General features: G+C 48.1%; 1 protein-coding gene and 1 long non-coding RNA gene across 2 annotated transcripts; one reads left to right on the top strand and one right to left on the bottom strand.

Annotated features, from left to right (window-relative positions):
• Positions 1 to 202: 202 nt before the first annotated feature.
• On the top strand, positions 203 to 22608 carry LOC124970503 (acyl-coenzyme A synthetase ACSM2B, mitochondrial-like). Its single transcript, XM_047533891.1, has 14 exons — positions 203 to 350; positions 2246 to 2430; positions 5502 to 5712; positions 5901 to 6108; positions 7207 to 7350; positions 8715 to 8871; positions 11731 to 11810; positions 12013 to 12136; positions 13783 to 13863; positions 15067 to 15168; positions 16864 to 16991; positions 17112 to 17211; positions 18528 to 18647; positions 21900 to 22608. Exons 2-14 carry the CDS (start codon positions 2254 to 2256, stop codon positions 22002 to 22004), a joined length of 1737 nt encoding a protein of 578 aa, XP_047389847.1. The 5' UTR covers positions 203 to 350; positions 2246 to 2253; the 3' UTR covers positions 22005 to 22608.
• LOC124970504 (uncharacterized) lies at positions 17833 to 20735 on the bottom strand. The gene is made up of 3 exons (XR_007106140.1): positions 20597 to 20735; positions 19412 to 20140; positions 17833 to 19241 (listed from the first exon to the last, which is right to left on the bottom strand). It is a non-coding gene; the product is annotated as an uncharacterized LOC124970504 (long non-coding RNA).
• Positions 22609 to 22684: the final 76 nt, after the last annotated feature.

Here is a 22684-nt window from a genome sequence, read left to right as displayed (position 1 = left end):
CCATTTCTGCCCCTGGTTGGGGCAATATCTCATTGTTGATTCTGAGCATAAAGCTCCTCTTTATCCCTTGGGTGGGTTGGAAGAGCAGGTGCATTTGGAACCAAAGGCTCAAGGGCCATGCTATCTATAAATGTGACCAGGAGGAATGATGTTACCTCATGTGAGATTCCAGGGTTGTCCACAGTTAATGATTAGCTGTGCTCTCCACCAAGTCTGCAGAAATTTGACTCAGGAGCTGTCTGCATGATTACTGTGTTTTTCTCCAAAACTTCAGGGACACTGAAGCTGTTTATTCAGGAGGAGAGTGGACCGAGGTATCCCCAGAGAGACTTCCAGAAAGAACTCAGCAGGTGAGTGCGATTGTAAGGAATGGAAGGATGGGGTGGTGCCTCCTGGTGTCCCTCACTGATCTTTAGGACTCGTTGTCAACAAGGAGAGTGAGAATTCACAGAGGAATTCCTAAGAGGCTCGGAAAAGAGTTCTGTGGGGTCTCAGCGAGGAAGCAACCTGGAAAGAGGAAAGGGTGACTCTAACACACCCAATAAGAGGGACTGTGGAGCTGGGAGAAGGGTGATCAGGAAAGATGGCCTGAGAAGGAGACAGAAGAATGAGAAAGAGCCAGTCATGAAAAGAGAGAAGCACCAGCAGGTATAAAAGCAATAAGTATTCCTGCCCAGGACCTGCCAAGGAAACTTTTGCCTCTTATTCTTTTAGAAAATAGGAGAGATAGCATAGATGTCAGGGACGTTAAGTATTCTGACAGCTGCTGACTAGACAAAAGGGTCTTGGAATCCAGCCAATGGACTGGACTGCTATGTGGATTTCTAAAATTAAAGGTTTACATTTTGCAACCTCATCAGGGTGTGCAAAGCGGAACTCAAAGGCCAACCTGCACCGCGGTGGAACTACTTTCCCTGGAGCCAACATATATGGAAACAATAATTACAATAGTTATACTTTCCAAAGTGATTGTGTTAGGCCCTGTGTAGTAGATACATAGTATTTAAGGTATCAGTCTAAAATCAGCATACCAGAGTGACAGAGTCACATCAATGTTTATAGCAGCTCAAATCACAATAGCTAAACTATGGAACCAAACTAGATCCCCTTCAACGGATGAATGGATAAAGAAAATGTGGTGTATGATGGAATATTACTCAGCTTTAAAGAAGAATGAAATTCTGGCATTTGCTGGTAAATGAATGGAGTTAGAGAATATCATGCTAAGTGAAATAAACCAAACCCCCCAAAAACAAAGACTGAATGTTTTCTCTGATATGCAGATGCTAATTCCCAATAAGGTAGGGATAGGGAAGAATAAAGTTACTTTCTAATAGGTAGAGAGGAGTGAAGGGAGGGGAAGGAGGTGGGGGAAGGAATGATAGTAGAGTGAAACAGACATTATCACCTCATGTGCATGTATGACTGCATGACCCATGTGACCCTGCAATATGCATAATCAGAAAAATGAGAGATTACACTCCATTTATGTGTGATCTATCAAAACATATAAATGCATTCTACTGCCATGTACAACTAATTAGAACAAAATTTTTAAAAAGATATCAGTCAAGTATCAAAGATTCAGTTTCAAGAAGTAGATGTTACTTCTATCAGTCAGCAGTTGATACATCAACAAACATCCCAGTAGCTTATAACCATCCATGTTTTTCCCTCTAGAAGTGTGAGGGTTGTCTGTGGCTACGTGGGACTCTGCTCGCCCTATCATTCTGGGCCCCAGGCTGAAGGAATAATGCCCTTCTTGACATGCAATTCTCATAGAATAGAAATGCAAGAGTAAGACCAATCCACTGGCATTCCACTGGCCAGAGCCTATTGCATGGGAAGACCAAGGTCAACGCGGGGTACATATGCTCTTCTTTCAGATTACTCTCGGAAGTCACATGGAAGTGAATGGGGATATATGCTCCCACTAAGGAAGGGATCAAATTGCTGGGGACAATAGACCATCTACTACTCCCTGTGTTTCCAGCCCAAGGGGACTCATTACATGGAACTGGACGGTCACAAAATAGTTAGAATGGTGCTGGAGAGTTGCCTTCAGAGAATGGCGCATATTTAAAGGATTCTGAAACAGAGGCTGAGTGCCAGCCCACTTGTGACCACCACAGATCCACTCCTGGGGAGAGCCCTTTGGGCTGCGAGGAATCTCCTCCAGCAGTGGATGGTTCATGGAGTAATCTTCTAAGGAAGCCCTCAGCTCTGTCTCCCCTTTCCTTCACAGATCTGAACATGCATTGGCTGCACAAACTTCGGGGACTTCGTACCCTCTGGAGTACTGAGATGTCCCGTCGCACTCTTCACATTACTCTCGGGCGGATGTCCTCCATACCCTGGGGCCACCTAGATGTGCCTGACAAGTTTAACTTTGCTAGCAACGTGATAGACCCCTGGGCTGACCTGGAAAAGGTAATAGGTAGAGAAGAGGCACAGGGTGGGATGGTTCCACTGACTTCGTGAATTCATCTGTCCATTCAGTAAGTACTTATTGAATGCTTATTAGGTATCAGTCCCTGTAAGAAGCTATGAACAGGATGCTCATCATCCACAGTGTCAAAACGAGACAGTACGGATTGGCCAGGCAGAAAGGCGTAGGAGTCTGGCTCGGGGAGGGGCAATCTGGTAACCCCCAGCAGACGACATACATTAGCCATGCTGCATTTTGACCTCTCAGAGCAAAACAAGGACAAGTAAGCTGGAGTCACAGAAGAAATAGGTCCGGATCTAATAAGAGCAGAACTGAGTCAGTCTTCTCAGAAAGTTAGGTCACATGCCTCTGTCATTAGGGGCATGTGGGTAGGATGTCCACCAGGCAGAGATGTCAAAAGGGCTCCCTCCTGAGACATCCAAGAGAGTGAGAATCATGCAAAATTGCGTAGTTCTCTCTCAAGCCCTGAGCTTCTAGAATTCTAACCCACCTGGTACTGATGCACCAATGGCCTTCACCTGAAGCCTTGTGCACATTTCTGAGGACGGAAGAGTCCACCCAAAGTAGGATAAGGAAAGGGGTGGGTTTACCAGAATAGGATTTAAACCTTGTGGTCAAGGTGACCACAATGGTGACATTGCCCTGAGGTGCCAACACTGTGACACAACCTTAGTGTAGAGACTGCAAACACCTGGCCCCCAGGCAGACGATGGAACCTAGGTGCAGCTGTTCTTTAAAAAAAGTTAGGTCGACATTTTAAAATGGAAAATGTTAACATGAAATGTCTATTTCTGGATATTCTTTAAAAGTTATACCTCCTTAGAATACAGAAGAAGGCCCTGACTCTCACAACTCACAATTCTGAATCCACAAAAGAAACGATTTAAGACATCTGCTGCACAAACATCAAAAGAACCTTTCCGTCAATAACACCATAAACAAAATAAAAACTAATCCAAACCAGGGGGGATTATTCAAATCAAGTGACTGAAAAAAGAATTAATATTCCCAATACAAAAGAACTCCCATCAATCAAGAAAAAAAAAAAAGAGACTTAACCCATAATAAAAGAGGACAAAGTACAGGAGCAGATAGTTCATTGAAAAATGAACTCAAATAACTACTACACATAAGAAAAAAAAAAGACTCAGTCTCACCAATAGTTGAGACTATGGCAAAAGAAAACTTCACTGAAATCATATTTTATTCCTTTCATGTTAGTTAATTACAACACTTTGACCACACACGGTTGCCAAGGCTGTGAGAAGACAGGCATTCTTATGTATTATCACAAAGTCATGTAACTCTGGTGGTATTTTGAAATATTCATGTTTCCTCTTTTACTCGTATTGTTGCTCTTAAATTATGATCTGCAAATCCCTGTGAATACACAAGACTCAGGGGGATCTGTGGAGTAAAAAACTATTCAAAATAAAACATTGACAAAATGGGATATTTGTGCATTGCTGGTGGGAATGTAAAGTGGTAAATGCAATCCCACTCCTGACACCAAAACTAAATAACCATAAAATACAGCAATTGCAACATCAGTGGGTTTATACTCAAAAGAATCCAAAGAAGTGGGTCAAAGAGATATTTGTACAACTAGATTCATGATAGCTTTATTCAAAATAGCCAAAAGATCAAGACAACCGAAATGTTCATTAACAGGTGAATAGATATGAAAATATAGATGCAATATCCATACAATGGAATATGATTCAACTCTAAAAAGGAAGGGAATTCTAACACTTGCTTGAGGATCTCACACTGCGTGAAATGAGCCAGTCACAAAAGCACAAGTATTGTACGATTTCAGGTATTTAAGATACCTGGAATAGTCAAATTCATAGAGACGGAAAGTAGAACGGTCTTACCAGGGGCATAAGGAGTAACTGTTTTAGAGTTTCAGTTTTAGATAAAGGAACATTTTCTCCAAATGGAGAAACAGTAACTGTTTCAGAGTTTCAGTTTTAGATAATGGAACATTTTCTCCAGATGGATGGTGGTGATGGTTGTGGAAGATGGAAGGACTTAAAGCCCCTGAACTATACACCTGGAAATAGCTAAAATGGGGGAAAGTAGAGGGAGGGGAAGGGAGAGGGAGAGGGAGGAGGAGAAATGATGGATGGATCCTGAGTTGTGGTTGAATGGGAGAAAGAAGCTCAGGTGTGCTATCACACAGTAGGTCCCTGGAGACAACGAATACATACTGTGCATTTTGCAAGGGTAGAAGAGAAGGTTTAGGATGTTTGCACCATAGAGAAATGATAAATGTCCGAGGAGACAGATGAGCTGACCCTGATTTAAACATGGTACAGTGTACGCATGTACTAAACCATCATGGGTGCCCATGAGTAGGCCCAATCTTGATGTCTTTAAATATCTGTTAAAAAATAAACTTAAATTGAAAGGTAAATGATAAAGTAAAATGATAAATTCCATTATACATATTTCATCACAAGATAAAACAAAAATAAATAATGTTGATAGATATATGCAGAGAAATATACACATAAACCCAAGATGACGTTTGCCCTTGCGACTGTAATTCTCTCACTAATATATGGTGGCATTTTTTAGAAGGTCCCTGCTGACCGAGACAACAGCGAGTACAGAAGCAGATAAGAGAATCCGACAGTCGCCTATGAAGGCAGACTTTAAAGACATGTGTAAAAATGTAAAATTATGCCCCTTTTTTCATTCTTTCCTTTGACTTTTTTGTTGGTTTTATTTTTTTGTTTTGGGGGGAAAGTATACTTATTTTTTTTTTTATTTTAAAAATCCTAATCATGGTATTATATATAGTAGGCTTATTACTGTTATTTCTTAAAACATAAATTTTTAAAAAATTCTCAGTTCGGGTTTCTAACTTGGTAAATATTGATAGAACCCCACAAATATTAAAAAAAAAAAAAAAAAAACACCTCTTGAAGGTCTTGAGAGCGTGTGAGGGTCCTGAGAGCGCGCCAAGCCTTGGTGCAGCAAACCCCAGGCCTGGGATTGTCCCCTGAGGGTCCCCGACCCTGATCTGCAGGCCTTCCTTTTTCAGGCCGGCAAGAGACCTCAAGGCCCCGCCCTGTGGTGGGTGAATGGCGACGGGGTGGAAGTCAAGTGGAGCTTCAGAGAGCTGAGTGAGCTCAGCCAGCAGGCCGCCAACGTCCTCTCGGGGGCCTGCCGCCTGCAGCGTGGGGACCGTGTGGCAGTGGTGCTGCCCCGAGTGCCGGAGTGGTGGCTGGTGACCCTGGGCTGCTTTCGAGCAGGTCGGTCATTGGCCTGCGTGGGCTGGGCAGCCTCTTTCCGTGAAGGAACCCAGAGCAGAGAAACGCAGCCACCTCTCCCCCAAAGCAACCCCTCCCCTGGGGTCGCCACCCGCAACGGGCCCTCCTTCCTCCGGGGTTTGCCACCGGCATGTCCTCCCAGCTCTGCCTTAACCCTCTGGCTTCTCCAGGCCTCGTCTTCATGCCTGGGACCGTCCAGATGAAATCCAAAGACATACTCTACAGACTGCAGATGTCTAAGGCCAGGGCCATCGTGGCTGGGGATGAGGTGGCCCAAGAAGTGGACGCCATAGCATCCGACTGCCCTTCCCTGAGAATCAAGCTCCTGGTGTCTGAGAAAAGCCGGGATGGGTGGCTGAACTTCAGGACACTGCTACAGTGAGTGTCCTCCTGGCTCTTCCCCCAAGCTGGAAACCAAAGCAGGCGCTCACGGACAGGTGCTTTATTGGGGTGAGGGGCTCAGGAAGCAGAGTGCGGGACTAGGGAGAGAAAATCAAGGAAGAAGGTCGTTTCCAGGGCTACGTGGGACTTAGTGTGTGGGGATCTTTGGAGGAAAACACAGAAAGCTTCCAGGATTTTCTAAGGAAGAACTGACAAGAACGGCCCCCTGAGCCCCAAGGGTTCAGGGTGGTACCAGGGGCACTATACCCCACACTTCTGGGCTGCACACTGACATGAAGAGACAGCTCAGAGTCCCACACCACAGTGGCAATAGAAAAGGCCCTGGGGCATAAAGTGAATCCCGTGGAGTGCACGCCAGAGACGACATGGCGTTAGTGCCAGGGAGGTGGAGGCTCTTGGGAGTTCCTCACCAGCCGTGGCTCAAACCAGCAGTGAGGCCGGCGGCATATGAGGTAAAGTCTTAGAGGTGGTTGAAATGCTGAGTTTCTAGGCTCTTCTCGCCCTCTGCTTCCCTAAGCAAGGCTTTCCAGGATAGTGGTCCTTCCAAAGGCCCATAGCAAGGCTTGATGGATGAATGCGTTTCCCAGTCGCCTGTCTGAAATCCCTCCGTTAGGGACATTTTCCTGTCTAACATCATGGTCTTTAAGGTAACTGTCAAAGAAATCACATGATACCAGCTTTGAGAGACTCAAAATCAGGTTGCACCCCACCTGGTATCATGCTAGGGTTCCACAACCATTAGATTGGCATTTATTAAGTTCCTGCTAAGCACATTACTCATTTCCTTGGTGGCAGAGTTACTTTTCTCTTTAACTCTATGAGACAGGTTTTATTGATCCCATTTCACAGGTATGGAAAGTGAGACTTGAAGCAGTTAAATGCCCAGTACAAACTGACACGCTAAACCCTGGGACTCCAGAAACCCCCCAATCTGAGCCACTCAATGAGACTTCTCCCTTCTGAAGTGGATCAAGTGGCTTCCCCCCAGCCTGGGAGCTGGTGGGGAAAGTGAGTCACGGGGACACCTGGTGTCCTGGCTAGATCTGAGAAGGTGACGGTCTGTGTCTCCATCAGAGAGGCACCCGCCACTCATCAGTGTGTGGAGACCGGAAGCCGAGAAGCAGCTGCCATTTACTTCACTAGCGGAACCAGTGGCCTTCCCAAGATGGCGGAACACACCCACTCAAGCCTGGGCATCAAGGCCCAGTTGGATGCTGGGTAAGCTGGGCCCCTTCCCTCTCAGACAGCCGAATGACCAGACAGAAAAGGCTTTCTGAGCTTAGATCTGACTCTTCTTGGGAGTTTCTGAGGAAGACAACTGAGAAGGGGTCTAAAGAAGCCTGCTTCCCATTCTGGGCCTTCACCGATCCTCGGGTGATGTTCCCGTTTCAGATCATTCCACATCTCAAAACCTCTTCCAGGTTTTGAACCATGTGGCTAGTAGGATAAACGATGAACAGCAAAGTTTATATGCATTTTCCCCAGAATAACCTCTATCTTGTCTTCTGGGGTGCTGGCAATTGACTTTGATGGTCCCTCTATTCCAAGAAGACATTTTGGTGAATGGCAAATAGCTTTGCAAATTCAAAATTTGTAAAAAAAAAAAAAAAAAAATAGATAAAATTGGATGAGTTAGATGAGCTGAGATCTCAGAATTTCTGAACCACAGACCACATAATTCTGAATTTTATTCCATTGCTCCACTGGTCTCATCTGTGAAATCAGGAACACCACGACAAGGTCTTCATGCAATCAAAGGAGGGATCTTCTGGGATCTTTGGGATCTGGTCTGCCGTGTTTACTTTATTATGTTATGAGTGTGGAAACATATTTTCAGGGGAAAAAAAAGCTTGTAAAAATTTCCTTGTCCTACTTATGAGCCCATAGTATCCGCAAATGAAATTAATCATACAAATCACTTAAGAGTTGCTGTAGGGAAATGCCGTTTTTAAAGAACAGGGGGATAAATTTCTTAAATACAGGTAACATTTATTCATACCCCAGCTATGGTCCTAAGAGGCCTAATTTCCCACAGAGTTGAAAATATTAATCATCTGCAAGAAAGGACGCATACTGGGGTGACTACCAGCCTCAGGGAAGTTCTTCATGTCTAGCCTAAATCATTCTTGCTTGAAGACAGTTTTAGGACCTCTTATTCTGAGCCCAAGAGATAAAGGAAACCAGTTTTTCCCTGTTCATGATGCTTGGAGAAATGAGAACCAAGGTTCTACCCAGGCAAACTTGAACTTGGCCAAGATGACTTTTGTTGGCACCCTAATCCTGCGTGGTTACCGCATGTGACGCTGTACTGAGCTCTGAGGATAAAATGAGAACAAATTAGACCCCATTGTCCATTGGGTCACGTTTACTGGGTCACAATTAGAACTCTTGTCCCCTCCCGTCAGGCTGTGCAGAAAAAAATGACTTTCCTCCGCTCTGCCTGCTCACACGCACATGCTTCCTATAAACGCGGGCAGACAGACACAACCCCCGCCCCCACACACACACCCATGCACACACCCTGCGTTCCACACGCCCGGCCTGCTCTCACCTGGATGGACGGGTGCTTTCTCTGTGCGCAGAACCTGGACGGGCCTGCAAGCCTGGGACATCGTCTGGACCATCTCCGACACGGGTTGGATACTGAACATTCTGACCGCGTTTCTGGAACCCTGGACATTGGGCGCATGCGTATTTATCCATCTCTTGCCCAGGTTTGACCCACAGACCATCCTGAAGGTAAGAGAAGACCCGGTTTGCATTGGTTGGTCAGAATGAGTCCGGAGTTTGCGCATGTCTGTTTAGTGTGGTGGATTTCCATTCATGTCATTTTTGCTAAATCCCAGCCATGTGAGCAGGCTTGGTGAGCAAGGTGGAAATGGTCGCTGACCGCGGGACCTCATGGTCTAGGGAAGGAGACAGACACATACGGGTAAGAGGCACGTGTTCAGGAGACAGGCGCATGGACCGTGTGTTCACTCACTCCTGTTTAATGGGCTCTTCGTCTGGAGTCACAGATCAGATAGCTGGTGGTGGCATGGTGGGGAGGAGAATTGGAGGTGATGCCATCTACTCTCGTGTGTGTGTGTGTGTGTGTGTGTGTGTGTACATTGTATTTCCTTTTTTCTTTGCAGCAGGACACACAAACTGAGCAAAATACACAAAGTAACTTTTTCCCAAGTGTTCAGCTTGAAAACAATTTACCTACGTTCAACGTTGTCTTAGTCAACGTTGGCTGCTATGACGAAATACCCAGAGTGACTATGACAACACTTGTTTCTCATGGTTCTGGGCCCTGGAAAGCCAAGATCAGTGTGCCAGCATGGTTGGATTCTTGGTGAGGGCCCTCTTTCTGGCTTGCAAATGAGAGCCTTCTTGCTATATCCTTATAACAGAGAGAAAGAGACAGAGAGAGAGAGAGAGAGAGAGAGAGAGAGAGAATCAGTATCTCTTCCTGTTCTTACAGGGACACCAGTGCCTCATGGGGGCACCCCCCTCATTATCTGACATAATGACTTCCTGAAGCCCCACCTTCAGTTACCATCACATGAAGGGCTAGGGCTCCATCATGTGTATATGGAACCCTCCATGTATCCCAGACACCCATGTAACACCCCCAGATCAACATCTCCATCCATGCAAAAGGTGCACATACCCTTTCCTGACCACATCCTCACCCCAGATTCTCATCATTCCTCTGACTCCTACCACAACAGATTAATTTGATTTCTTCTTGAACTTTATGTAAGTGGAGTCGTACACCATGTAATCCTTTGTGCCCATTTTCCCTCACTCAACATGTTCTCTGTGAGATGAGTACATATGGTTGCATGTGTCAGAATTTTGTTCTTCTAGACTGCTGTATAGTATTCCAATCTGTGACTCAATCCCAAAATTCTTCTCCATCTTATTATCAATGGACATTTGGATTAGGTCTCGATTGGAGCTATTATCTAAGAGGAATTCTGAAGAACAAATTGGATATTTTTTTTCCTGTAGAACTTGATTGGGAAGTCCTTAAATAAAATCCACAAATTATAACTGTTTTTTACCATGTAGCCTTAAGTAGTAAAAGTGGCCTCATTTCCAATGAATCAAAATGCAGTCTGTAAAAATAATTTTTTTAAAAAAAGTGACCTCCTTTTGCTTGCAATGCTATAACAATTTGGACTGTAATTACGATGTGGAAGTTGGATCATTGCCTTCTTGGGCCTGCAGATCTCTGCAGCAGTTGATGGACAACCCGGACATCCATCTGGCTGCATCTGAGACCACCAGAAGCAAACTAAGGGACGAATAATATCTCTTCAGAATCAAAAAGTCGGGGGTGGTCTGGATTATCTCTGGAGAGTCTCTTCGAATGATACCATCATTCTGTTTTAAACAGATTACATTTCCGCTACTTTCCCCAAACAGATTATTTTTCTGAACTGGCTTTTGCTAAGTTCTGCAAACAAAACACTAGGGAAGCAAAACTTGAAAATAGATGAATTTTTAAAAACCCACTTGGAAAACATACATTGCGTGATCTGGGGGAAATTAACTGAGAAGAGGAGAGAAGTTTAGCCCATCAGTTAGGTCTTTGCAAGATGAGCTACCTGTCAAGTGATTTTCACAGCTTACCCGAGTTCATCAAGAGCCCCTGAATGAACTGATCACGTGATCCTCTCATTTTTGGGGGGAGGGGTACCGGGGATTGACCTCAGGGGCACTCAAGCACAGAGTCACATCCGCAGCCCTATTTTGTATTTTATTTAGAGACAGGGTCTCACTGAGTTGCTTAGCGCCTGGCTTTTGCCGAGGCTGTGTTCTCACGATAATATCTTTTTTCTAGACATTTTGCTTAAACCGCTCTTCAATTCTGGGTAATCCTTATGCTGGGATGAAGGTGGTATTACATAACAGTTGAAAAGTACATGCTGCAAATATTTGTTCCACCACTTCCTGGCTGTGACCCTGGAAAAGTTACTTAACCCTGAGTCATAGTTTTCTCCTCCATAACATGGGGATAAAGGTACAGAGTTCCTGAGGTTCGTGGGAGAATTAAACAAGATGGCACGGGGCATCGCAAGCGGTCCATACCAGGTCTTTTTTGCAACATTTCTTTTGAAATGCCTACAGATGTTTTTAACTTTTCCAAGCACTGAAAAAAAAAAAAAAAAAAAAAAAAACTCAATTATCCTCCAAAAATATTTTTTTTTCAGAAAACAGTCTAGAAATAATCTATTAAAAAGCTAGCTCCAGGTTAAGAGACTTAACCAAGGTCACAGCTGAGATGCCACAACATCTGCAGTCCTACTGCGATTCCCAGGGGATTTATGGTGCAGGCGAGTGTTTCAGTGAGCAGGAACAACCAGCTAGGATCTGATAAGTATCCCAAAGGGGTCTTGGACTATTTTGCTGCAATGATGGTTTTTCTGGATTTTTTGTGTCTGGATATATGAGAAACGTGAGGTTCACTGAGTCTGAAACTGAAGAACAAGCTGAGATTTCTATCTGCACCGCTATGAGTCCACAGTCCATGATTGTGACCCCTGTGCATATTGGTCAGTGAGGCATCTGACCTGGTGAGTGTCTCGGCTGGCCCTCTCCCTTCAGGTGCTGTCCAGCTACCCCATCCACAGCCTGGTGGCCGCCCCTCTTGTTTACCGGATGTTGCTACAACAGGACCTTTCCAGGTGATGGAACTTTCCGGGGCTGGGTGGGAGCCTGCAGGTACATCCCCGTGCCTCCCTCACATGCGTGCCCGTCTAGCTGAACTTCCAACCACCGGTAGTCCCACGAAGCCGGCCCCATCATCCAAGCCCCCAGACCCCGGCTCCAGGTCTGCAGGGACTTTGGTTTCCATAGGGCTGAGGGACATTCACCTCTCTTCTTCAGTTACAAGTTCCCACACCTGCAGAACTGCTTCACCGGAGGGGAGACCCTGCTTCCAGACACCCTGGAGAACTGGAGGGCCCAGACCGGACTGGACATCCGAGAATTCTACGGCCAGACAGAAACGGTACCCGTTCCCAAGGGAATCAGGGGCTGGGTGCATCTGGTGGGTCTGAAGTCTCTTTAATAATAAACATATTAGCCACCCTTTAGCATTCACTTACGTGAAAAAAATACTTATTGTGTATCTGCTAGGGGAACAAAACAGGCAAAGCTCCTGCTCTCAGATTGCATTCTAGGGTGGGAGAGAGAGTAATAAAGTAACAGATGACATGGGAGCTGGTGAAGAGAGAGGGATGGAATAGCATAGAAGTAGAAAATAAAGTAGGTGAAGTAGGCAGAGGGGCGGGGTCTTAGTCCATTTTTCTGTTACTGTAACAGAATCCCCGAGACAGGGTGATTTATAAAGAAAAGTGATCTATGCTGGCTCGTGGTTCTGGAGGCTGGGAAGTCCAAGATTGGGTGGCTCGTGCTTCTTCAACTCACCCTGTCCGGCGCTGTAGCAAGCTGCTCTGATCTAAGTAAGAGACAGGGAGAAGAAGCCAAGGGGGGCCTGCCTTGCCTGCTGGAATTCTTGGAAATTCTTCTTGGAATTCTCCGGGTTCCAGAGGCACAACATGGATTCACTCTCCTCTGCATGATGCCACTTATCAAAACAACCTGGGAACTTCTGCCTTTCCTTTTCCCAGTACCTCTTTCCTGACTTGCTTTTCTGACTAGTGGGTCCTCCAGGCAGGGCGCCTTCAGCGGGCAACGTCGGTGCTGGGATGCGGAACAGCAGGAAGAGATTCGCTAAGGCGGGTGAGGACAGCGGAGTCAGTACAGCCTGGCAGGGACGTCCACCCACTCCTGGGAGGGCCACGTAGGGAAGGCTTCCAGGACACCGGCAGCTCTGTGGGAAGGGCCCATTTTAGGATTCAAGCAGAACCGATCCTGTCATGGGAAGTCATCGTAGAAGCATCTTTTAGGTCTCCTCAGACTGCAGACTAGTAATTTCATGTTTTTAAAACGTTTTAAATCATACCTAATAATTGCACCTATGGGTGGGGTACAGTGTGATATTTCAATACATGTATACGAAGTTTCATGATCAGATTATGGTCATTAGAGAATATCCGTCATGTCAAAGAAATGGTCATCTCTGTGTTGGGAACATTCTTTTAGCTATCTTGAGACACACAATGAAGTCTGTTAGCTGTCACCCCCCTACTGTGCTAGGGGACACTAACCAGAATTTATTCCTCACCTCTATGTGTTTATTTATTCATTGGGTACCGTGGATTGAAGTCAGGTGCTTAACCACTGAGCCACATCCCCAGCCCTTTTTTATATTTTATTTAGAGACAGAGTCTCGCTAAGTTGGTTAGGGTCTCGCTAAGTTGCTGAGGCTGGCTTTGAACTCGCGATCCTCCTGCCTCAGCCTCCGGAACCGCTGGGATAACAGGTGTGCCCCACCATGCCTGGAAGATCTAATGCTCTTTTTATCATGTGGTTGTTAGTTTTTCTTCCCTGGGAAGTCCTCAGTGAGGTTGCTTCAAGCAATTTAATGACCACCCCCCCCAGAATGGAGGTTCCAAGAAAGGGGTCAGAGAGCTGGGGAATGGGAAGGGACACCAGGAACACCTTGGCGAACTCTCTCTCTCCTGCCTGTTTCTTTTCCTGGGTTCTTGTGCTGTCTCCTGGGTTTGCTGATTCATCTGTGGCTTTCCACAGGGAGTTACCTGCAGAGTTTCCAAGACGATGAAAATCAAGCCAGGTTCCCTGGGAACAGCCTTTCCCCATTACGACGTACAGGTTTGCCGCGGGCCCCGAGGAGGGAGAAACAGAAAACTCGAACCTAATTTATTTATTACATTGTTCATTGAGTCAAACATAATTGAGAATAAAAGATATTAAAATAATATGGAATCGGAGGGAAAGCAGGAAGGAGGGAGGGAGGAAGAAAAGAAGGAAGGAAAAAGGATGGTAAGTATATCATCTGTGTATATCTAGCAAATTGGCCAGATAAGTGCATATGTTTTAAAAATAGAAATAAGGGTAACTTTTTTTTGTACTGGGCATTGAACCCAAAGGCACTTAACCACTGAGCCACATCCCCAGTCCTTTTTATATTTTATTTAAAGACAGGGTCTCACTAAGTTGCTTAGGGCCTCACTAAGTTGCTGAGGCTGACCTTGAACTCGAGATCCTCCTGCTTCAGCCTCCCGAGCCACGGGGGTTACAAATGTACACCACTGCACCCCACCATGGGTTACCATTATTCTAGGTTAATTGATGCAAATGTACAGCATGAATTTTATTAACTAATTAAGGGATATGTCACTTGTCAGTCCAATGGGGGATGCCCAAATTTTCCCTGGTAAAATCCATACTGCATTGAGTGGATTTTAGCTGAAGTTTTCCTCCTTTCCCTTCTTATTTCCGTGGGCTGAATTGCAAGAGCTAGAATCTGAGTGTGTGCACCTGTGATTATGTGCAGAGCCGTGTGCGTCTGAGGTGTAACTATTAACTTTATTCAGAAGCATGCATAGTGACCCGTGGCCCCACTCACTCTCCAGGATAACCATTCACTGAGCTGCTTTTTTCAGTTTCCTGTTTCTTTTGTATAAAAACCCTGACATCAGCTCTCAGTCCATTTTCCAGAAGGAAACCTTGAGGCTGGGAGCACTGGCGGTCAACTAGTGAGGTGGCGGTTTGGAACTCGAGACTCGGTTTCTCCAGTTTCCAGGGCAGGGGTGAGGCAGCCTCGCAGACGGTGGGCGGTTTTTATTTCTCCTGAGCTCCTGGCACCAGAAGCCCGCCCAGGCTCTCCCAGTCCAGTGGCGCGAAGAGGCCTCACCCACACGGTCCCAGGCAGGGGCGCCCGGGCTCTGGGCTGAAGACGCTTGGCCTCCCTGGGATCTGGCTCTGGTCCACAGACTCCTCCAGAGCGGGCCTGGGTCTGTCCTCCTCCCACGGCCACACAGGCCACTCCTTCCAATCTGCTTCTTCCTCCAGGTCATAGATGAGGAGGGCCATGTCCTGCCTCCTGGCCAAGAAGGGGACATGGCCGTCAGGGTCAAGCCGGTCAGGCCTGTGGGCATCTTCTCTGGCTATGTGGTAAGGACCTGCCCCCGTCCTCTTCTCTCCAGTGGGAAGGGGGGGCTCCAAGCGACACGTGGGGCCCGAAATGATGAGCCCCTCAAGAGGCACTGGCAAGATTAGGAGCGTGTCCAGTGTCCAAGGACCGAGAGGAAGGACCGCCCATCCACCCTTGCCAGCCTCAGCCCATCACTGCCAAAGGCCTCCCTCCAGGAAGCCCCTGTTCCGTGCCAGAGGTCTTGCTGCCCCTGAGCTGCCTCCCCAGCCTCCCCCAGGGCCGCCCCGCCCCAGGCCCCGTGCCATCCGTCAGGGCCATGGCAGCGGCTTCGCTTGGAGACTTCGCCATGGCGCGGGGCACCCCTAGCTTCCGACCTCCGGAAGGTGCAGGTAGGGATGACCCCGAGTCCAGCCTGCTCACCCACAGCTGAGGACGGTGACCCCAGAGACGGGCAAGACTCGTTTGAGCCCACGGCTATTGGGAGTGGGCAGGGAAGACCCCAAACGCCTGCCTCCTGACCCCCCGGCTAGTTAATCAATAAGCGAATACGGAAATTCCGTAAGTGTAGTTTCCCCCATTCATCGAGTTCGTACCACAAGGCAAGGCCGCAGACGTCGCTCCTGCGCACCGTACGGACCCTCCAGATCCATTGCTGAAGTTCAGAACCCTGCTTGGCGGTTCACTGGGTGATCTTGGGCGAGCGGCTGAGCTCTCCTGCCTCGGTGTCCTCAGCTCTAAGTTGTGTGTCCTAATAAAGCTCGATGATCGGCATTGATACGCGTCAAACACTTGACGGTGCGAGGCGGGGTGTGCTAAAGGAGAGGTCATGGGGCTCCCAAGTGCCATTCCCACTCTGCAGATGAGGAAGACCGAGGCCCCGGGAGGGCACGGCCACACCCCGCCCTTTCCAAGCGTTTTCTGTGCACTCTCCCTGTCTGTCCCCACAGGCCAGCGAGGTCGCTAGGGCATGGGACTCTCCCCATTTGACAGACAAAGAAACAGACTCAGGGAAGTTGGCAGAGTTATTTAAGCCACTGGGTGAGTGACAGCAGAGGCCGGATGGTGAGCGTCAGGAAGGAAGCTAAGCCAGTCGTTAAGAAACCGGCTCGGGTCACCCAGCATGGCTGGCTAGCCTCAGACAGTCCTCTCGACCCCTCTGATTTTCAGTGCCCTTACATTCCCAGTGACAGAGCGAGGTTAAGAATTCCCCTGACGCTGTCTAACCCAGTCACTGAATACCCAGTCCTGTGCCTGAGAAAGACAGGAAGAGGCACAGGCAGGGTAAGCCCAAGCCTCAGCTGCCCAAGGGGCCCGGGCAGCACAGAAGCATGCACCTTGGGGGGATCCCGAAAAAGGACAGACTCCACCAGATACCCTAGAACAGTGTCAAAGAGTGAGCAGAGGCGAGGCCGTCCAGGAAGCGAGGCTGAACTCAATGGGGAGAAATCCCCTAGCATATAGATGCAAGAGTACATCAATATTATCCATGAGACTGGACCCAGGGGAGTAAGTGAAAGACCTGAGCTGGAATAACTGAAATAAAGGAGGACAATTCAGTGTGATCAGGGATCCAGGGTCGGTGGGTTCGAGGCAGATGGTCCACCATATGTGGTTGTTCAGGTTGCAAACTGCCCAACCTGCGCATCTGTGCCAGGCAGTTCTGGGGTCGGGGGTTAGACTTTGCAGGTACAGTGATTTGTTTTTGTGGTCACCAGGACAATCCCCAAAAGACGGCAGCCAATATTCGAGGGGACTTCTGGCTTCTGGGAGACCGAGGAATCAAGGATCAGGATGGGTATTTCCAGTTCGTGGGACGGGCAGATGATATCATTAATTCCAGCGGGTAAGCTGGGCTTCTGGGCTGGGAAGGGTATTCTGGATCTTTATTCTAACTGGTTTGGACTTTGCAGATGGCCTAGGGGTTGAGAGTCCGGTGTTCCCTGAAGGACTGGTTCTTCCACAGGTACCGGATTGGGCCCTCGGAGGTGGAGAACGCTCTAATGGAGCACCCTGCCGTGGCTGAGACAGCCGTCATCAGCAGTCCAGACCCTGTGCGAGGAGAGGTGACGGGGAGCAGTGATCGGGGGTGCAGACAGGAAACCCAAGAGCAGCGTGGGGTGGTGATAAAGAAGATGAACTTAAGGGCAGGACAGCCTAGGTCCACACTTTGGCTGTGTGACCTTGGGCAAGCGACTTAGCCTCTCTGTTCCTCAGTTATCTCATCGGTAAGATGAGAGGTTGTCATGAGGTTGTTGATATTTGTCAAGTGTTAGAACAAGGTCTAGCACACAGTAAGCTCCACACGGGTGGTTGATCATTATGCGAATGCAAGGCTTTCCTCCTGCTGTTTGGCATTTGAATCAGAATCTGATTCCTGACCAAGAGAACAGAGAAGGATTTGAACCAAGAGACGGAATCCTTCATCCATGTGGTTCATGGTGGGCATAAGGGGAAAAGAAAGACCCCATAAGGGGTTTTCAGGGAAGAATGGAGGAACTCTGGATTGTACAGAGGGGAGTGAGGAGAAGGTGGGGCGGATGGGGAGGGGAAGGACAGTAGATTGAGGGACATTATTACTCTATGTACATGTATGAAAAAAAATTTTTTTAAATATTTATCACTATCAAAAGATAAATAATAAAAGTTTTTTTAATGAAATCACTCTAGATTAAAATTCTCAGGCACATGATGCATTATTTCAGTTTCTATGGAATTACTCTGTATAGGAATAAAATCATATAATATGTGAAGACAAAGAAAGACCCCTCTAATGCCAGGGTCACAGGAGGAGGCCCGGAGGGAGTCTGGCAGAGTTCAGAGTATGCCTAGAGAAAGGTCAAGGCCAGAGGCCAGGACCAGGGTCGCAGGACGTTTCTGCAGGGCGCAGGCTGGGCGATATCATGCGTCTGGCCCGTGTGGGGCGCGTCACACAGGAGAATGGGTAACTGCAGGGATCCCCCCCAGAGCCCTGAGCTCAGCCCTGCCACATACGATTTTATTCCCTATGAATTAAGTCTGACAGTCTTATACCCATTTTAAAGATGGACAAAGTGAAAGTTGGATAAGTTAAACAAGGTCACTCGGGGTCAAGGGTCCCCGCCTTCACTTGCCCTGCATTGACTCTCACTCCATCCGTCTCTACCGTCCCTGGGGCCTGAGGTGAGCCGGTCTCAACCTACTGCCCTGACTCCTCATCCAGTAACCCGCTTGAGACAGAGCTGGAAACTTGGCCCCTCTTACCTCCATTTTCTTCTCTCTCCTTGACTCAAGTGTTGGGAGGTGCAATTGAGGGGACAGAGAGGTGGCGGTGGTGAGGTTTTGCGTTGTCCCAGGAGGTGACTAAGCCCTCTAGCCCCCTCTCTCTTTGCCCTCGCTGTAGGTGGTGAAAGCCTTTGTGGTCCTGGCCCCAGAGTTCCTGTCCCGGGACCAGGACCAGCTCACCAAGGAGCTGCAGCAGCACGTGAAGTCGGTGACAGCCCCGTACAAGTACCCGAGGAAGGTGAGGCCGTGGGGCTCCTGGGTGGCCCACGCCTGGGGAAGGAGCCCGGCTGTACTGCTTTATCCTTCAGAATGAGGACAAGTCCTCTAATTCCAAAATTCCTCCTGGTCGTGCCCAAGAAAGTCCCCAAAGAAAACCGCAAATCTGTCTTGAGGCCTGAAAACTGAACTCAGTCTTTGACTCACTCCAAACGGGAAACAAACAAAAACGCGTTGGAGCCCATCCCTGGCCTACGCCCCTCTCTCCGCACCGGGTTCGGCCTTGCTGGAATGTTCGGGGCTCCCCAACTCTCAGTTGCAGGCGACGGAAAGTTAAGTTGGAATTCATGCTGGACACAGTCCAGGGGAGGGCGACGCCTTCACCACGGCTGGTCCCCAGCGTCCGGACGGCGTGGTCAGAGATGTCGCTCTCACTCGTTGACGTTCCTTTCGTATTTGCTTCATTTCTTGAAATGCTCTCCCTTTGGGGTTCCGGAAGCTCCAAATGCACATTCTCAGCAGCTTAACAAACCCCAGTGGGAAGGGGCCACGCATGTCCCCACGGGACGTCTGTGGGCTGGTTCTCCTAGGAGCATCCTGGGCTGCGTGCCTATTGCTAAACCAGGGCAATGGAACCAGGGCAATGGGATCCCCTGATTGGCCAGTTCTGGGTCATGTGGTCACCCATGGAGGAAGTGCAAGAAGGATGGGGACAGGGGCAGCCCTCTGGGAGGAGGATTCGGGGAGCAAGGCATGGTCCCCATAGGGCAATGGAAGTTCTCTTACCTGAACAAAGTGTAGAGTGAACTGTTCGTGTTTCCAGCCGTTCTCACTCTGGGGAGGCAACCGAGGTATGGAGGTGGACATGGCAAGAGAAGGCCGTGGATAGATTGGGGTACAAGGTAAATGCTTGTTCCCGGGAAAGAAAAAAAATAGTTTTGAATCTGGAGCAGAAGGTGAGGGAGACCATGGTGAGCCTGGGCCCCTGAGATGGGTAGGGGGTCTGAGGTCCACCTTCCTGGGCACGCGTTCATCGTCCCGGGGTTTCCAGGGAGGGAGGGTGGCACGCAGGGTGTGTCTTGGGGATCGACCCCTGGAGGGGGAAGGCGGGGAGCAGGACTGATGGAGGGCCTCATGTAGACCTCAGTCTGCCCCACCCGAAGCTCCAAAGTCAGGACAACCTTCAGAAATTGTCCTGAGTCAGGGCGAGAAGGGAAAAGGGACTGTACAGACCCGTGCGGATCAGGCGTGCGTGCAGGCTGCCCTGGGGAGGGGCTGAGCCTGGGTAGGACAGCCGTCCCTGGCGGGGACAGACCTCAAAGGGGGCTGGCCATGGTGGTATAAGTCCTTCGTTCCGCAAGGGGGACCTCCATCTCGCGTCAGAGGCCACCGCGTGGCTCTCGACCTCAAGTGCAGAGGGAGCAGGCATCACCAAGTCTCAGGAATCCGCCTCTGGGGTTCAGATTCCTCTTCCTCTGCCTACTCGGTGACCTCTGTTCTCTGCCGTTTACTTGCCTATGAAGAGGGGCTAATGATTATCCCTTCACAGGTCGTCAGGGAGGGTTCATATTTATAAGGTATCAGGCACTTAGAACAGTGACGGGCACAAAAGAAGCATTTCTTAAGTTTGTTTGTTTTTTTTTTCTGCCAAGGTGGGGAGGGAATTTAACCCAGGGATACTTGACCAGTGAGCTACACTCCCAGCCCTTTTTTTCTTTTTCTTTTTTTTTTTATTTTGGGGGCAGGGTCTTGCTAAGTTGCTAAGCCTGGTCTCGAACTTGCTATCCTCCTGTCTCAGCCTCCCAAGTCACTGGGATTCCAGGCATGTGCCACCACACCCAGCTAATAAGTACTTTTAAAGGAGACTAGAAACCCAATCACACCAAACGTAGTGTGAATTCTGAATTGTAATGGAACGCTTTGGAAGATCTAGTACAGGGCCCATGACATAGTTTACAGCGTATCACTTACATGTCCCCCATAGAGGAGCTGCTTTCCATCAGTCTTTCCTGTAGAATTCCCAAGGCGACAGTTTCTTTTTACCAACCATACCCAGCAGAGCACTTCCTTCTTAGCCTCGAACCCAGATCTCCACTCTGGTTTCCTTCCACTCTCCGTCTATCCTGCAGGGACCGAGGGGACAGTATTTTAGGCCATATTGTCTGTTTCAGCTACTCAACTTTGCCTTTTAATTCTAAAGTGACTAGAGACAAGACAGTACTGCCTCCTCATCTGCAGGGAATATGCTCTAAGAAACCAGATAATACCAAAACATACAAACTTCTGATAAAGTTTAATTTAAAATTCAGGCACAATAAGCGATTAACAATCATAATAAAATAAAGCCATTGTAACAATTCACTGGGACAAAATTTGCTTAAAGGTATGAATTACTTATTTCCAGAATTTTCCATTTTGTCTTTTTGGATCATAGTTGACTTCAGGTAACTGAAGCTGTGGAAATAAAAACTGTGGAGGCGGAAGGGCTGTCGTACCCAGATGAGTGGGTGTGAGCGTTTCCAAACAGTGACTGTGTTTTATTTGGAAGAGAAGTGGACTTTGCCGACGGGTCATAGTTTCTGACCCCTGCTCCTGTGTTGGAAGAGACTCCTTTCTCAACAAAGTCAGTGTTGCCTTATGAAACAAATCTCACCTCCCCAGCTAGGATACTTTTTCTATATGGGTATCCCTGTGGTGCTTATTTTTACTAAGCCTACAAACGTCTGGCTCCCAGGTCAAGGCAGTGGTCAGCTAAGCCCTAACACTGGAAGCCTCCGTGAGATCTTCATTTATATCTGAGTACTCAGGGATGTTAGACATGGAAGGTCCTTGACTTCCAACATTGCCTTTAACAGATGAAGATAGGGAAAGTGGAGAAATGTTATAGTTTGATCTAAAGGAGATCAATAGGAAATGATCAGAGATGGAAATAAGAGCCAGATGTTCTGACTCTGGCTGCCTACTCTTCCTAGTCCACATTCATAACACAGCTGATATTTTTGAGTACTGGCCTCTGTGCCATGTCAAGTTTCTCCTCCTGCTTCTCCTCTGTCTGAGGGTATGTTGGTGACTGGACTTCTCTGCCCAGTTCTAGCCTTACCCCTCGGCACTTTCCAAAGCTCCTGCTGCACACAGAGGTGCTCTGGAAATCTCCCAGGCTCTGTCCTCACTCACCTGGAGCCTCCAGCCTCACGGTTTCCCCTCCCAGAAACGCCTCTAAAAAATCCAACCCTGCTGTGGTCTGACCCACCCTGGTTGGCTCTTTTCCCAACAGCTGGAGTTTGTCCTGGACCTGCCCAAGACTATCTCAGGGAAAATCCAACGGGCAAAGCTTCGAGCCAGAGAGTGGAAGACGTCTGAGCAAGCGCGGGCCCAGTGAGACCTCTAGGGCCTCGCTCTGGGGTCTCCTCCTCTCCGTGACCCTTCCCTCAGGGTCTTCAGTCTTCCCGTGAGGACATGAGATGCTTTGTGAAAAGGCATGACGATGCGTTGTTAGCTTTTTTCTTGATCATTATTATTGCCATGTTAGAGGCTGAGAGAAGAAAGAGAAGGGCTGAGGGATAAAAAGAGGGCGACTGGAAGAGGAAATTCAGAAGTCATGGAAACAGCAAGGGAAGCCATTGGAAAAGAAATCGAGGAGGCAGGAGGAAGGAAGGGAAGATGGCGTGAAGGGAGGGAGAAATGATAGAAGAGAGAGAATTGGAGAGAGAGAGAGTCAGAAAAGGGAAAGAGAAGAAGGAGAAAGAAAAGTCCGGACATGGGCATCATTGCCAGGTCTTCCAAACCTTGGAGCCATCACGTACACAGGAGGGACAGCAAGCTAGCACTTGCCATGAGCCAGGTAAGGCCTGAGACGCATGAGAAGCCAGCCTGCTTCATCCTGACAAGCCTCACTGTGAGGGTAGTGAAGGTGTCAGGCCCCACGCTTTTGATGTCCTCTGATCTTCCTGGAATCAAGTAATAAAATCATTTTAAAATCAAGACCCTGAGGATGGTCTTTGGGGAAGACAAAGAATGGAAGGGATGTCTCTCTCAACTTGTGGGGCAGGGAACCCCAGA

The sequence above is a fragment of the Sciurus carolinensis genome, chromosome 18 (genome assembly GCF_902686445.1).
Source record: "Sciurus carolinensis chromosome 18, mSciCar1.2, whole genome shotgun sequence".
NCBI lineage: Eukaryota > Metazoa > Chordata > Mammalia > Rodentia > Sciuridae > Sciurus > Sciurus carolinensis.
The sequence above is the reverse complement of the archived record's forward strand: the minus strand, read 5'-3'. Positions and strand labels throughout refer to the sequence as shown.

What these genes read in the sequence shown, in the direction of transcription:
- LOC124970503 (XM_047533891.1), top strand. Translation starts at nt 2,254, where the DNA reads ATGCATTGGCTGCACAAACTTCGGGGACTTCGTACCCTCTGGAGTACT. An exon ending in CTACAACAGGACCTTTCCAG is followed by an intron (nt 11,811 to 12,012) that starts GTGATGGAACTT and finishes TCTCTTCTTCAG; the next exon opens with TTACAAGTTCCCACACCTGC. An exon ending in GCATCTTCTCTGGCTATGTG is followed by an intron (nt 15,169 to 16,863) that starts GTAAGGACCTGC and finishes TGTGGTCACCAG; the next exon opens with GACAATCCCCAAAAGACGGC.